Here is a 15,966-nt window from a genome sequence, read left to right on the forward strand (position 1 = left end):
GGATCAGGGGGATCCAACTCTAAACTCCCTCTGCAAAGGAAAGGCAATAAAAGATAAGATTACAGGCCCACTTTACCACAGGTCTCACAAAGGGAGGGAGAGGGAACATGCGTCAGGGACAGAAAGAGAGCACAGATGATCCTTCTCCTGCATTAGGTGGATTTAAGCACCCCATGGAATGGCAGGGCAACAAAAAGATGAGATACAAACAACACATTAGGGCAAGGAAATAAGCTGCACCAATTCACCTCACTGATGAAAGCATTCAGCATGAGGACCCTCTTCCAGCCTAGGGCTTCTTGAAGATTTCATCAACATTTGAGAACACCTTGATAAAACCACACCACTTCACAAACGTCTTGACACCAAGGGTTTGGCTTAGATATTAACAAGTCACTGTTGCCAGAATTTATTTCCATACTCGTATTTAAGACTCGTGATGTTCTGGGAGAAGAGGACAGCCTGCAGCAGACACCACGCTTTGGTCTGTGCCTGTGGCCCTGTGTGGTGCTTCCCAAGTAAAACCCGGTGGGCACCCTGGCTGAAAAGCTCAGCACCTAAAAACCTGAGTCACTCCTCGGGTTTTCTGGGTGCTCAGAACTCTCCACTACAAAGTGGTTCTCACTTCCTTCTATTTGGAGGTCAGAGAATGAGACAAGTGACCATTTTGCAGACATTTCCTCTCCCACTGAGGCCCAGAGTGGGTAACTGCTGCCATTTAGCACAATCAGCTCCTTTTTGCTGGGGATTTCTCTTCACACACGGGCTGGTCAGAAAGAAAAGGAGCTACACTTGGTTGATCCTAAATAGAGTTCCCTTCCTTGAATGGTGTGTTGGGAAAGTGGGTTGGCCAGATGGGGAGTTTTCATGTGTGTAGAGAGCAGGGAGACATGGATTTTACCCAGCTGAGGATGCTGCTGACCCTGCTGAGATGTTGACAGCCACATGATTGCAATTTTTTCACTGCAGGGCTGCTCCAGAGCCAATGACACTGGTACAAATGCACTTGCAGCCTGCATGTGATCCCCCCTCTCTTCTCACTTGCCTTTTTTCCTCCGTGACAGAAGCTTCAAAAGCCGAACTAGAAAGCACAAGCTTCCTGCTCACCTGGGAGAGCAGCAGACTGGCCTTGCTGGGATAGGGGACATCAGAGGCTTTTTCTACTGGTGTCACTGCTTTAAGGTTTGCCAGCCTCTCTTCTCGACAGAAATCCCCCTGGCTCAGCTGCTCTCATCGTGTCAAAAGTGAATCTTTTGCGTTGCAGGTTTGGGAAGCGTTTGCAATGATTAAAAATAAACCAACTTCTTTATTTCGCCCTCAGCAGTTTTAGAGAAGCGGAACTGAAAAAGGAACAGAAAATGAGGTGCGGGGTCATTTGAAGATTTTTCACATGTTTGAGGGGGGCTGAAGGAGGCAGTGAGGGTAGGGTGAGTGGAGCTCAGTCAAAAGCACATCAGCTGTCAGCACCTCAATTCCCACTGAGCTCCCACCCTCATTATGGAGACCTGTTTTAATTACACCTGCTGCGAAAGTGGGGGAAAGATCCACTGAAAGTCTCTCTGGAGAGCTCAAATAATGGGATGTGCTGGGGCTGCACAAGCCAGACAGCCAGGAAAGCAAACATGAGAAATCAGCCGTGTCCACAGGTCCTGGATAAAAACTGGCCAAGTATCAGTTCTCTGTGGAGAGCAGAGCTCCTTCCTCGGGTGCTGAGCAGACAGCAAACCCTGCTGGCTTAGGGACAGCCCTTTTCATGCTGTTTGGTGGCTGTCATCTCCTCCAGCCCCTGGGTTCTGTCACAGAGGACAGCAGTCTGCCCTCTTGGTGGACAATTTGCTTTTTCTTCTTGATGGCAACACCCTCCCTGTGACAGCTGATGCACCAGGGCTGTGCACCGTGGCATGGGGTCTGGGACAGCAGAGTGGCTGAGGCAGGAACAGGCACTGCCAGGGAGACAAGGGTTAGGCAGGGAGCAAACAGGAGCTTTTCTGGGTTAATCCGTGGAAGAGATGGGGAAGGAGGAACAGAAAAAGCAGATGTGGGGTCTGGCAGAGCTCGCTTTCCCCCTCCAACCTGCAGGGCCAGGAAGCCCGGGGGGAGCTCGGCTCCCTGGGAGAGAAGCCCTCCAAAGCCGAGGGGCAGCGCTGCAGTGAGGGCTGCGGGATGCTGGGAGCGGCTGGCACCGGGGCCAGGGGACAGCGGGCGGTCGGCAGGTGGCAGCAGGAGAGCGGGGAGAGGAGCAGCTGCGGCCCAGGGCTCTGAAAACGGGCTAAAAACACGGAGTTTCCGAGCTTGGCTTTTTTTACAGCCTTCTTTGACACAGGAGCCATCAGCGGCAGAGAGGGTGGAACACCCCGCTGATGGTTACAAGGAGAGAGGTTTCCCAGTACGAGGGAATAGAAGTCTTTAATTATTCGTACAAACATAAAAACAAACCAAAAAAAAACCCAAAAAACTCAAACAAGCAAACAAACCCCAAAAGCAAACAAACAAAACAACCGGAAAACAAATAAATAAAAAACCCCAAACAAACAAAAAACCCTAGAAAAGTTTCAACTCTTAGTTCTGCATTCCACAGGAAAAGTAGGGCAGCCTTGGCACAGAGGGTGGAAACTCCCTTGTGAGGTTTATGTGGGAAGGTTTAAGAGGAAAAGTCCAAGGACAGGTGGATCGGTGATTAAAAATGACATTCAGCCCTTGGAAGATAACGAGGATTTTCACACTCACCTTCCTGGTACCAGCCCACAGCCAGGGAGTCCTTGGAGCTCTCATTAAAGCACTGAAAGTGCTTTCCTTGGGAAGGCCTGGTGCAGGTTATGGGAAACTGGAGCCCCCAGGATGGCTGTGCACACACCCACACACACCCTGCTCCCTGCTCCAGGGTGATACACCCACACCCTTCAGAGGGTGGGGAAAATTGTTAGTAATTATTTCATTTCCTTTGGGAAAAGGGAAAGAGGAGGAATTGTAAAGTCTTCTGCCAACAAATTGCATCCTTTGAGGTTTTCTATTTTCACACTCAGCATCTACATGAGGCATTTTGTTTTAAACAATCTTTGGAGACTCAAAAAGGTGCAGAAATAGCAATGCTTTATTATGCCAAAGGAAAGTGCAAGTTAGCCTGTTCCCTGAAGATCGGGAGATTTGCTTTTAACTCTTACCAGCTCAAAGGGCTTTAGATAATACAGTGGAAGAATAGATTTCATGGTTGGAACTAGGTGATCTTTTAGGTTTTTCCAACCTAAACCAGTCTGCAACTCCCTGATATCTCCCTGCATTTATTTGTCAAGGTTTCCCACTTTCTGCTCCCAGCAGATGAAGCCTCTGGTGTTTAAAAAAGGTGGAAGTGGTTTGGATCAGTCCTGCTGCTCATTGAGTGAGATGTTTTTAAAACTGAAAAGACAATATTGTGTAATAATCTGTGATGAAGACTTAGTTCCCTAGAGATTAACTCACATTTAGACCTCAAAAGTTCATTTTGTCCTCTATAGATTAGCAAAGATTTTACAATCAAAAGAACCCTCTGACTACCTCTGTCTTATCTCCAAAATATTCATTCTTTCCCCGACAGATTGCCTACATTTATTGCAAAAAAAAAAAAAAAGTAATTCTGTCCCCTACAGATAATCTCAGATCTTAGCCCCAAAATATTCTCTGTGCCTTACAGATCACCTAAAGTTTTCTGGACAAACTTTTTTTCCTACCTGTTGATTACTTCACTTTTACCTCAAATTGTTCTCTTCCCTATAGACTAACTCAAATTTCCACACCATTTTGTCTCCTACAGTTTAAGTAGATTTTACCACCCAAAAACCAACTGATTACCTCTATTTTGTACCCAAATTGTTGAAGTAGATCCTGTGAGATGGGACAATGCTTTTTATCATGCAAATGTCCTAGGAAGATGCTGCCCTGGTGCTAACAGAGTAAAAACCATTGGAGGTCTTTTCAAATTGAAGCCCGACTTGGTCACTGCCACATCATCAACTTGAACCGAGGGTGTAAAACCAGCAGCAGATGCTTGGTTTAACCAGCAGCTGCTGGTTATTCCCCGAAAACCCAGAGCATCCTGGTTGCTATAGAGACACGTCGCCCTTTCCTTGCTCCTGATGTCATTGTGAGGACTGCTCCTTTGCCTCCACGCCCTTGTGCAACACAGGGAGCGAGGAGCAGCGGCTGCGTTATTCCTGGGGAGGAGGAATGGGCGGCGGAGGGAATGTGATCCCGCAGGTAAGCAAAGGAAACACAACTCCCTGCTGTGCCGCCGCCTCTCTCGGCAGTGCGAGGGGTGCAGAAGCCACTTTGTTCCTCCAGTGCCAGCTCCATTATTGATGAAGCAGGAAGGTGATCTCTGTCCCGAGCCCCACGTGTGCTCGCAGAGCTGGCAGGGAGCTCGCCCCGGGCTCGGGCTGTGCCCCAGAGCGAGAGGAGGTCCCTGCTCTGCTCCTGCCACCCCCGGGACTGCCGCTAAAGCACCCTACAAACACAGTGACACCCACTAGTACGGGTGCTCAGCTGCCCACCAGCCTCCCTCTGCCCTCACCTCAAAATTAGTTATCTATCAGCGTTGTGGTTTTGCCAAGATCTTTGCCCACAAAATCCGAGGCAGAATGCCCTGTTCCAGCTTAAAAAACAAGCGAGGAGCTTAAAAATGTTTCACCACATCTCAAAACCCCACAAAACTCCTGCGGTGTGAGGCCAGCCAGACTCATCTGCTCTTTTCTGACATGATCAACCTGACAGCCCACACAGGCCTGGTCCTGCTAGCCCTGGGATTGCCTCATTTAGGCAGAGTTCCCTTCAAGGTATCCTGTCTATCTGCAGCTGGATTGCAGAGCCACTGGCTGTGGTGCCTGCTAAAACCAGGAAAAGAGAGAGAAGGAGAGAGGGAGAGGAAGGAAGGAAAGGAAGGAAGGGAGGAAGGGAAGAAGGGAGGGAGGAAGGAAGGAAGGAAGGAAGGAAGGAAGGAAGGAAGGATCACACCCAGGCTTTCCTGTCTTGCTGTTTGCATACCAGCTGGCACTCCACCCAAACCCAGCCCCATCACCTTGGCTCACAGGAAGCCACTGAGGAGCGATTAATTATGTTGATCATCACACTTAAATGCCAAGAAAACTTGCATTTTGTTGTCTATGCCACATGAGTAGCAGAAAAGTTATGCCAGGAATGTGAAAGAAGGCTGAAAGTTTTTATGGGTACTAGTTTTTTGGATCTCTCTCTGCTTGCAGAGCCAGATGTCTTTCAACTCCTCAGTGTCTAACATTACAGAGCTCTGAGGGAGCTGGGTGAATTTCTGCTCTTCAGCCAAAATAGTAATTTCTGTAGGATTTAATGCTCCAGACCCTAAGCCTGCCCTGCAGGGACAGTGACAAGCAGTGTCCCCCAATGCTCCTGGGCTGCTCGCAGTAGGATGCTCTCACTCCCTGTCCTCTTGGAGCACAGAGATGTGACCTCACCAGCACAGCACACCACAGTGGGACCAACCCCTCCACGGCTCCTGTATGGGGACAAAGTGGAGTTTGGGGAGAAAGGTGCTGACCTTGAAGCCAGTTTTGGCTGAGGATAACAAAGAGGAACCTTCCCACAAGGTGGTCACAGAGATGGAACCAGGTTCCTCACATGATGGGATGGTGAGGGCCGGGTCAGGAGAGGTTTGGAGTGGATAGAAGAAGAAACAATTTCTCCAGTATGGCCGTGAGCAAAGAGAGGTTGTACTAGCTCCATCCTTGGAGGTTTGCAGGATAAAGCCCTGACCAGCCCAGTGTGACCCTGCTTTGGGCAGGAAGCCTATAGCCCAAATCACCCCGTGCCCGGGAGGAGGCTCACTTTTGCCCAGACGGGACGATTTCGCGGGGTGTCTGTGGGCTCCCAGGACTCCACTTTCCCCCTTTCCCCACCGTGGAGGCCCCTTCCAGTGATCCCGAGGCGGGGGCCGGCAGCTCCCGGTTTCCCGGCGTGGCGTGCCGGGCTGGGGGCAGCGGGGGGTTGGCCCGGGGACCCTGCCCGGCCCCGCCCCGGGACCCGCGTCCAGGCGCCGGGACTGCTCCCCCCGCCGCTGCCCCGGCAGGGAGGAAGGAAGGAAGGAAGGAGGGAGGGAAGAGGGGAGGGAGGGAATCAGGGAGGGAGAGAGGGAGGGAGGGAGGATGACAGCACCGTGAAGAAAAGCAGGGGACCCGCTGCTCTCTCTCCTCCCGTACGGCAGGACCGGGCGAGCTCGCCCCGCGGAGCGGCCGCCGCCGGGTAGGTGCAGCGGGGTCGAGCCCGACGGGGCCGGGGCCGGAGCGCAGCCGGGGGCCGGGACCGGCGCGATGGGCAGCGGGAGCCCCGGGGCGAGGGGCAGGATGGCGGCGGGGATCGGGTCTTTCCCGGCGCGGCGGGGACTTGCGGGAAGTTGGGCTTGCGAGGACGGGCCGCGGCCCCGAGCTCACCCCCGCGGCCCGGGCAGGGGGAGCGGGGCCGGCGGGGAGCCCGCGGCTCGGTGGCCGCATCCCCCCGCGGGGCGGCCCCGGGTTCCGCCGGCTCCTTTGTGCGCCCTCCGGCCTCGGCCGCTCCTTTGTCTCGGTGCGGGGCCCCCCGCCGCCCGCTCCCGCAGCGGGGCAGCGCCGGCGGTGCCTCCCTTCCTCCCCTGCCTCCCTCCCCTCGGCGGACAGCCGGATCCCAGCGCCCTGCTGCTGAAAGTCCTCCCAGCACATGACTGCTCAGCAGCTCTCCCCGTGCCTTTCTTTAGGGGGAAAAAAAAAAATAAAACTGGGGAAAAAAAAAAATCAATGGAATAGGATCGAGCTCTGCAGCGGCAGCGCCGAGCCTCCGTCCGGAGTGGAGCGCGTTTGGGGCGACAGAAGGAGACTTTGGAAAATGAGAGTTTCTCACAACCATCCCGGAGTTGCATCATCCGTCCTGTCAGCCCCTACCAGGGAGCACTGGAAAGTTCTTCGAACCCTTTCCCCTCCTGTCCCGGGGCCACCGGGGCACGCTGGCCCTCGGCCGGCTCCCGGCACCCGGGAGCCAGCGACATTTCTGCCGGAGCTGGGACTCTGACACCCTCACGGCCCCGGACGGGCCCTGGATGGCATGAGGGTACCCTGAGGGGAAAAGGCCATCCCAGCAGAGTCCCCCCTCAGTGCCTGCCGGGATTTCAGCAGCTGCTCCCGGCCGCACTGGGGAGAGCTGCCCACGCCCCACTGCCTTTGCACCGAGCCTGGCTTTGGTGCCTGGAGGAAAGCGTTTCCCTTTCCACAGCCAACGATTTACAACACTACACCAGGACAGGCATTTAACTCTGCAGTTTTTCCACATCTGCCATGTTGCTTCAGCGTACGGCTCGATTTCACACCCCCAGTCTCCCTGTGCTGACTCGGGCACAGGTCACTGTCCCCTCGCCAACATCTCTTGCCACCAGTCCCTTCTGCATCCCTGGAGCGCTACAGGCGCCTGTCTCGGGCTGAAAGGCGAGCAGAGGCGGACACAGAGAGCGCCGTATCCCTGCTTTAGGGTGGGTTTGGCCGAGGAGCTTCCAGGCGAGCTGGAGCAGTGAGGGGAAGGAGTGTGGGGCAGTGGGAGGGACCGTGGGCTCCGCGCCCCAAAGAAAGGGCTCATTGAAGCAGGGACGGGCATTTGCGGTTCCCAGCGTGGCCGGGGGGCGCCGGCACGCACAGCAGCCGGCATTGTGCCACCGGCGCCGAGCAAACGTCCTCTCACCCGTCTTGGTGGTCTGCCCTGCAGCTCCCCTCGCTGCCCAGCAGCTCGGCGCCTTCAGTCGCTCACCTTTGCTGCAGGTGGTGCTGCAAACCCCACCCCAGCCGTGCCTGTGATTTCCAGCGCGTTGGTTTCAAGGTTGAAGGTGTTTTAGCTGGGTCCTGGTCCAGATCCAACTCCAGAGACTGGTCCCTGCCTGGCAGATGCACATGTTTTATCCCCATGCCCAGCACTGATGTCTCTGAGCCCCACTGGGTTCACCAGGGGCTGGAGCAGCAGTTCTCCTCTCTCCTGGGTCAGGAAATAAACTCTTGGTGACTCTTTGGACACCACCAAGGCGAGGGAGAGAAAAGACCAGTCTGTCCTGGCCGTGAAGCCTGTGCTGGTCCTGTCACCAACATCACTGTGCCCTACACCCCTTCTGCAGAGTGGTTTTTGGGACACAAGGAACAAGGACAGCTCATCTGGGTCATCACAGAGAACAGGTGGGACAGTAAAGAGAGGATAGGGGACAACCTCATGCACGTGGAGTCTGAGAGCTCAGGCAATGAAAAGAAAGTTGTTCCAGTGGTGCCTGTTTGTACCAACACCATTCCTGCTACTGCTCCTGAGTGTAACCTCTGAGTCAGAAGGACTTTCCATTCCCAACTTTCTCCCCCAATGGGCAGTTTCCAGGCTTCAATTTGATGAGGATTGTGACTATTCTCAGCAACTTTATAAACATTGTAGGAGGTGACTTTTTTCCCCTCTTTTTTTTAGCTTGACTAGACATGTTTTTAACCAAAAAATACCTGCCTGGACAGGCTCCTTAGCTGCGCTGCAGGGCAAACCGAAGCAGTGCTGTGCTTGTGCCATGCCTTGGAGGACAGCCAGGACCAGGATGAAAATTGCTGGGAGATGAAAGCAAAGTGGGAAGCTCTGGTGGCACGTTTCCCAAGGCCAGCCTTGGGAGGAAGCTGGGAGCGGAAATAGTTGAAAGAGTAAATACAGAGGGCTTTTTTTTCCTCCAGGTTGCAGACAAAGAGCAGCACGGAGAGCAGATAAACCCATGCTTCTTATCTCTTTGTTGTTCCACCCCTGTGTTCTGCTGATCCTAGTGTCTGATGGAAGTCTGATGAAGCAAAGGACCGTGGAGGGAATTACTCAGTGCAGCAGCAGCTCCAGGGGCAGGGAGCTTAGCTGCAGGTCACTGTGGGCTTCCATGGAGGGATGCATGGGAGTGGGTGGGGGCTGGATGGTCAGAAGGATCTCAGACAGGGAGGGAACTCTTGCACGTGGGTGTTTCATTGCCTTTCTGTGTCCAGAGCTCAGTTGTTGCCTGTTGAGTCGCCAGAGGAAAATGTGACTTCATGCAGTCTCACCTCCAGCCGGCTGCCCCTGGCAGCCACAGGCATCTTTCTTTCCTGGATCTCACCTGGTGGGGGTTCAGGGCAGCCAGAGATGGGGAAGGAGAGCCCCAAGGCTTTGTGTAAGACCTTTCCTTTCCCAATACAGAGCTCAAAACCGCTGCTCTGCTCTTCTGGTCAGACAGTCCTGTGGAATGCCCTCCAGAAGGGTGACAGGAGCATCCCTTCCCTCCTTCCTCTCACAAGGCCTCTGCTCTTCTCATCCACCTGCACCACCAGTGGGAGCATCCATCCCACAAGAAACTTGCTCCAGCAGATTGGAATGATTTGGTGTCTCCATTACTGTCCAAGGCCTTCCTTCTTGCTGTGGCAAGGTTAACTTAACTTGCTGCTAGTGGAGGATCCCTCCTGGGCAGATTTGCATTGGAACAAAATCCCCAACACCATTCAGAAAAAAAAAGCTCCTTTTCTGGCTTTAACTCATTTGGGAAATTCATAAATCTCTGCAATGGGAATTGCAGCCGTCCCTGCTGAATTGAAAAGCATTTCCAGCCTGAGGGATAGGAAAAAGCAGGGAGCAGCATCCGAGCTGTGGGTGCTGCCATCCACAGCATCTCAGTTTAGCATTCCTGGAAATTATTCTGCTTTCCTTTGGAATGTGGAGAGCAAGAGGACACTGTCTGCCGTCTCCAGGGATGATGTCCATCCATCTGTCTGCTTACACAGGTGCACTCCCCAGGAGTGAACACTGCCAGGGCACCCTGGGGCGGCAGCAGCATCCCGATGGTCCTCCTGATCCATCCAGCAGAGCCCTGGAGGGGAACGTGCAGGGGACACAGAGCCCCTCTGTTCCCCTCACAAAGGGGCGCTTGTGGCTTGTGCAGTGCCCCGGCCGGGCTGCGCCGTGCGGGGCCCAGCAAGGAAGAGCTTTAGGATGCCAGGCAGCCTCACCAGGTCACCCGCGTGTCCCCAGCCCCACAGCTCAGCCCTGGCGGGGCCCCGCGCCTGTCGCTGCCGCCCCGCGGGTCCCGGGCAGGATTTGCAGCCGGTTGTTTGTTTAGTGAATGATGTCTGCCCCCGGGTCTGTGAATGAGGGTTTTGCCAGCGCTGCCGGACATGGTTCTCTGTGTCACCCCTGTGAATAATTCCTGGTCTGTGGCTCATTTGTGGTCAGGCAGCTGGGGGCATTAGAGGGGGAAATCCCGGGGCTGGCTTTGCCCAGGGGTTTGTCTGAGGAAGCGGCTGATGCCATCCCCTGTGCGTGGGGACTGTCCCCAGCCCCAGGCAAGGGCAGGGATGCAGATCATCGCCCCCTGGGATGCCGTGACTCTGACTCTGTGCGGCCACACACCGAGGAGTCAGTGTATTCGATTTTTTTCTCTCGGTTGCTCAAATACTCCGACAAATCCTGTCATCGAGGGAGCACGACCGAGGAGGGGGGATATGAGGGGTGGCTGGTGAAAGGCACCTGCCTTGGCTGCTGGCCTGTCCCCGAGGAGCAGCGTGATGACAAACTAAACTAACAGGGCTGTTAAAAACACACACAAGCACACACATGCATGCACACACGTGTGCTGGGGATCTCGGTGCCTTTGCTGAAAGGGTGGAGCTGGGGGACCACTGTGGGACGGCTCTAGGGCTGCCAGGGCTCTCCAGAATCCCCGCATCCCACTAAATCCTGAGTTTCCTGGGTGCGTGGGTGTGGATGTCTCTTTTTAGAAGGTTTTGCTGGAAACGAGATGGCTGGAAGCCAAGCCTCGGGAGCTGAGTGCTTTGCTCAAGCTGGGAAATTCCTGGTCCTCGCACAGAAAAGACCAGGAGCCCAACAGGATGGGGTGCTGCCCTGGCCACAGGACACATCCCACCCCTTCTGCTCACGCTCCCTCCTTCCCAGCCTGAGGGGCATTCAGCGAGCAACGCTAAAAAATGCACATTTTGGCCGAGCACGACGCGGAAGAGGTTGCGACGTGACGCAATGCCTGGCAGGGCTTCCCCACTCCACGCTCTGCCGGGGGCTGCAGATGCCGAGGCTTGGCCAGGGCATCTCCCCTGCAGCAAACCCCGGGGCCCCCGAAGGATGGGGCTCTGCCTGGCTCCCCTCCTTCACCCCAAACGCAGGGCTGGGACGGGCTGCCGGGGTCGCGCTGCTGGAGCCCAGCCAAGGCTAAATAGACTTTCCCTGAGTCACCGAAATTCTGGCCAAGAAAGCGGGACAAGCGAACGGCGTCACCCCGGGCAGGTGGCAGGTGCCAGCACAGTCTAGGGGTGTAACTCTGCACACTGGGGACCTGCCCCAGAGCCCGAAACAGCAGATGTGGCACCCAAAATCTCCAGCTGGGGTGTGGGTTTGGTGTGACTCAGAGAGGTTTCCAGCATACCGCGATTCGGGCGCTGAAGGAGAGGCTGGGGGGCGGGCCTTTTCTGCCGGGCGGGGATGCCAAGTCTCCTGGCTTTGCATCCCACACCAAGCAGCTGCAACATTATTTGGGTTTTTGGGTTTTTTTTTTCCTTTTTTGGCAAAAACCTCCCCCGGAGCATTCTACCCCCCGAGGGGGACTGACAGCAGCAGTGTTTTCCGGCCCGCCGTTGTTCCTGAAAACTCTCTGGGTTTCATTTTCGAGGCTCAGCAGCTGCTGCTGCCATGCTGGGGGAAGGCAGAAGCTGTTCAGCCCCACACTGGGGCCCTACAGTGGAGCCTCCAAGCCTCCCCTTTCCAGAGGTTGGGAGCCACAATGTGCCGAAGGTCCGGATGATCCAGGGGCTCCCTCGCTGGCAGCAGCAGGTTTTTGCCAGCGGGAAGCAGGCAGCTATTGGGTGGCAGGCCTGGGTTGGGTTTCAGGGTGGGCAGGGGCAGCTGGTGGAAGCGTAGGAAGGGGTCCTGTCGGGCAGATCTATTTTGGGAAGGAGGAGGAGCAGCCGATGGGGCATTCAGGCAGCTGCTCCTCGGGGGTGAGATGGAGCAGCAGGGAGGAGCTTCCACTTTTCTACTGCTCTTGTCCGGCCTTTGTCAGCCTCTGACCCTGCCTGCAGGCAACCATCGCCATGCTGAGCCTTCTTCTCCCCACAGGCAGGGCTGGCAAGGCCCTAGCCCAGGACACCTTCCCGGCGTGCAGGAGGGACCTGTGTGTGTTCCCCATGGAGATCCGACGCGCTCTGCCCCAGGATATCCGGGAGCTGATGCACTGCTTGAAGATGAAGAGCAAGTACGCCGTCCTGCTGGTCTTCGTCATCAGCCTTGTCATCATCGAGAAGGAGAACAACTTCATCTCCAGGTAGGCAGTGGGCATCTGAGCCAGCTCATGGTTTGCAGCCCCTCTCCCCCAGTCCTGAGCTCCTCTGCAGCAGGAGCCCCCCAAGTCCCCCCCCGCTGGGATGCAGGGTGGTTCCGCTGTCCTCCAGGCTGGGCTGGGTCTCCCCACAGGGTGTCGGACAAACTGAAGCAGTCCCCGCAGGCACTGGCAGAGGCCAACAGCACAGAGGTCAGCCCAGCACCGGCCAAGAACGGCTCGCTGGCCTCGCTGCAGGAGCTGGACGCTGCCTTCTCCCAGCTGAGGTCCCACCTGTACAACATCACCCTGCAGCTGGCAGCTGACGGGGACTCCGGGCCACGGCGGCACGTCCTGCTGATGGCCACCACCCGCACTGGCTCCTCCTTCGTCGGTGAGTTCTTCAACCAGCAGGGCAGCATCTTCTACCTCTTTGAGCCCCTCTGGCACGTCGAGAAGACGGTGACCTTCCTGCCAGGGGGAGCCAGCGCTGTGGGCTCAGCCTTGGTTTACCGAGATGTCCTCAAGCAGCTCCTCCTCTGCGACCTCTACATCCTAGAGAACTTCATCTCACCAGTTCCCGAGGGCCACCTGACGCCTTTCTTGTTTCGGCGGGGCTCCAGCCACTCGCTGTGCGAGGAGCCCGTCTGCACGCCCAGCACCAAGAAGGTCTTTGAGAAGTACTACTGCAAGAACCGCCGCTGCGGCCCCCTCAACATCACGCTGGCGGCTGAGGCGTGCCGGCGCAAGCAGCACGTGGCCCTGAAGACGGTGCGCATCCGGCAGCTGGAGTTCCTGCAGCCGCTGGTGGAGGACCCTCGGCTGGACCTGCGCATCATCCAGCTGGTGCGGGACCCCCGCGCCGTCCTGGCCTCGCGCATGGTGGCCTTCTCGGGCAAGTACGAGACCTGGAAGAAGTGGGCGTCCGAAGGGGAGGCTCCGCTGCGCGAGGAGGAGGTGCAGCGGCTGCGGGGCAACTGCGAGAGCATCCGCGTGTCGGCGGAGCTGGGGCTGCGGCAGCCGGGCTGGCTGCGGGGCCGCTACATGCTGGTGCGCTACGAGGACGTGGCGCGGGCGCCGCTGCAGAAGGCGCGGGAGATGTTCCGCTTCGCCGGGCTGCCCCTCACCCAGCAGGTGGAGGAGTGGATCGGCAAAAACACGCAGGCTCCCCCCGACGGCAACGGCGTCTACTCCACGTGCAAGAACTCCTCGGAGCAGTTCGACAAGTGGCGGTTCAGCATGCCCTTCAAGCTGGCGCAGGTGGTGCAGGACGCCTGCGGCCCGGCCATGCAGCTCTTTGGCTACAAGCTGGCCAGCAGCCCTGCAGCGCTGGCCAACCGCTCCTTCAGCCTGCTGGAGGAGGCACAGCCCGCCTGGGTCACGTAACGGCGCGGGGCCACGGCAGCGGGGCGGAACGAGGGGCTGTGGCCGTGCTCCCGGCCGGTCCGGAGACGACCTGGGGGTCCCTGCTCCCAGAAATGCTCCTCGCTGCTGCCAGATGGCAGCCCCAGGAGCTGGAGCGTCTTGGCAGAGCTGGCCCCAGGGTCCTGCAGAGCCTGAATTACACAATTTCTCCGGGAATGGGGAAATGGTAAGGGTGAGGGGCGGTGGGGTCGGCAACAGGGCCACCTCCCCAGCTCAGGAGCTGCACTGAGGAAGAGGAGGGTGATGGCAAGCAGAGGGGGACAGGACCAAGCACCTCTGCCTTGCCTCCCCCCATGCCAGCTGGGACGAGGCAAGGACAAAATTCCTGTGGTGCCAGCAAGCACCCAGAGACCTTCTTGGTTTAGTGCCTTCATACAGCAGCAGAGACTGGAAACTGCCCACAGAGCCCTGGACGGCACTTGGGCTACAACAAAATGAGGTGACTATGGTTTGGTGCTCTTCAAACTTGTTTTTGGAGGTTTGGGTTTATTTCCTTTTTTCCCTGTGTATTTGCATACCAGGTGAATTTATTTATTTATTATGTGAAAAGGAGGGGGAGGCTGGTCAAGGAGCTAAGCCCAAAAATCAGAGCAGCACAACATACCACAAAGGGAAACACCCAGAAGAGAGGTCACATTTTAGCTGGAGACCACCAATGTGTCCTTCTGTATGATCTTGGGAGAGCCCCCAAGGACTGATGGGCTGTAACCCACCCGTGCAGCACCAACTGCGAACTTCGGCGGTGCTGAAAGACGGTCAGATTTATCTGATTAAAAACAAAGCCACCAGCACAAAGTCCAAAGCATCTCCTGTCTCCTTAGTATTGGTGGGTGTACCCTGCCCAGGGGAGTGCCAGAAATACGTGTTAACAGCACTAATGGGTGGCCAAACCTGGTAGAGGCCCAGGGAGTTTCAGGGTGTTTGCTGTTTGCAGATGTTGACCCAGTGCCGAGCTGCCCCCTCTAATTCACATTTCATTAATTAAAATGCCTATTTTTAGCCCTCTTTGTAGCTCATTCTTTTTCTCCCCCAGGTATTTTTGGGTTATGGCAGCCACCTGAGGGAGAAGTTGAGCATTTTGGTGGAGCGTGGTTGTCTCCACCTCGGGCTTGCCAGCGAGCCCTGAGGGGTCCCAGCAGCCGCAGATCCCCTTCTCCCCAACTAGAGCTGTTGGCCAAAAGCAAAAATAAATAAATGAAACGAGGCGGCAGCCGGCCGCAGCTGGGCCGCGCTTTGCCGGCCGGGAGGAACGTGCTGGGGCTCCGGCGCAGGGCTGCGGCTGGGCTGAGCTCACAAAAGCCGCGTTTTTGACCCAAGAGGGAGAACAGAGGCGGCATTGAGGAGCGCGGGGCCGGCCGGCGGGGAGCAGCAGCACCGGAGCCCCGGGCAGCCATCCGCCCGCCCGCCCCGGCTGCGGAGGTTTTCCGAGCAGGGCCGGGCAGCATCAGGCTTCAAGGTGTGATTTCAGAGTGCTCGGTGCTAGCTGGATGGGGAAAGGACACAAAAGTGGAGGTTTTTGGCATATCCTCATCGCTCACAGGCGATGGAGAGAGTCAGCCTCCTCCCCGCCTCACACGCAGCTCTCGGCATCACAAGCAGCCCTGGGGCTGCTGAGTGAATCGGGTTTTGTTTGGAGGCTTCCTGCTGGGAAAGCAGCAGGGTCACTGAGGTCAGATGGATATTCCGCAGCTGCGCGCTGGGAAAAGCCCACAGAGCTCAGCCAGCATGAGGGGGAATGCAGGGTCCTGGTAAATGCCTCTGGAAAAGCACCATTAGATTGTCTTTTGCAGAGAAAATAATATTAGGGTAATTGTTTGTGAAACAGCATGAGGAGTGAGTAGCTACTGAACTGCCACAGCCAAAGAGGGGACATTGGAGAGTGGCCAGCATCCCCCTCCCATCCCATGGCAGGTGGAGGCACTTCGGAGTTTGGAGAGCCAGGTCCAGGGGGCAAGGATAGGCAAATCAAGGAGCATGGAAAACAAAGGTGAGGGAAGCAGGAGCTGGGCTGAGCCGAGGCCAGAGAACAGAACAGATAAAAACAGAATCACTGGGTTGGAAGAGACCTCCAAGATCATTGAGTCCAACCCATGCCCCAACACCTCAATTAAATCATGGCACTGAGTACCACATCCAGTCTTTCTTTAAACACATCCAGGGATGGTGGCTCCACCACCTTCCTGGGCAGGCCATTCCAGTACTTTATCACCCTTCCTGTAAAATACTTTTTCCTA

At 56.2% G+C, this 15,966-nt stretch overlaps 1 protein-coding gene across 3 annotated transcripts; it reads left to right on the top strand.

Annotated features, from left to right (window-relative positions):
- The first annotated feature begins 6,150 nt into the window (after window positions 1-6,150).
- Window positions 6,151-14,841, top strand: CHST3 (carbohydrate sulfotransferase 3). 3 transcript variants are annotated; one of them, XM_041490122.1, is made up of 3 exons: window positions 6,151-6,240; window positions 12,109-12,313; window positions 12,463-14,841. In XM_041490122.1, exons 2-3 carry the CDS (start codon window positions 12,177-12,179, stop codon window positions 13,691-13,693), a joined length of 1,368 nt encoding a protein of 455 aa, XP_041346056.1. In that variant the 5' UTR covers window positions 6,151-6,240; window positions 12,109-12,176; the 3' UTR covers window positions 13,694-14,841. The 3 variants fall into 3 exon arrangements, with proteins under 3 accessions (XP_041346056.1, XP_041346057.1, XP_041346055.1); XM_041490123.1 differs by lacking the exon at window positions 6,151-6,240 and adding an exon at window positions 11,711-11,784; XM_041490121.1 differs by lacking the exon at window positions 6,151-6,240 and having other exon boundaries at window positions 12,084-12,313.
- The last annotated feature ends 1,125 nt before the right edge of the window (window positions 14,842-15,966 follow it).

Source organism: Pyrgilauda ruficollis, unplaced genomic scaffold (assembly GCF_017590135.1).
Source record: "Pyrgilauda ruficollis isolate IOZ18807 unplaced genomic scaffold, ASM1759013v1 scaffold98, whole genome shotgun sequence".
Classification (NCBI taxonomy): domain Eukaryota; kingdom Metazoa; phylum Chordata; class Aves; order Passeriformes; family Passeridae; genus Pyrgilauda; species Pyrgilauda ruficollis.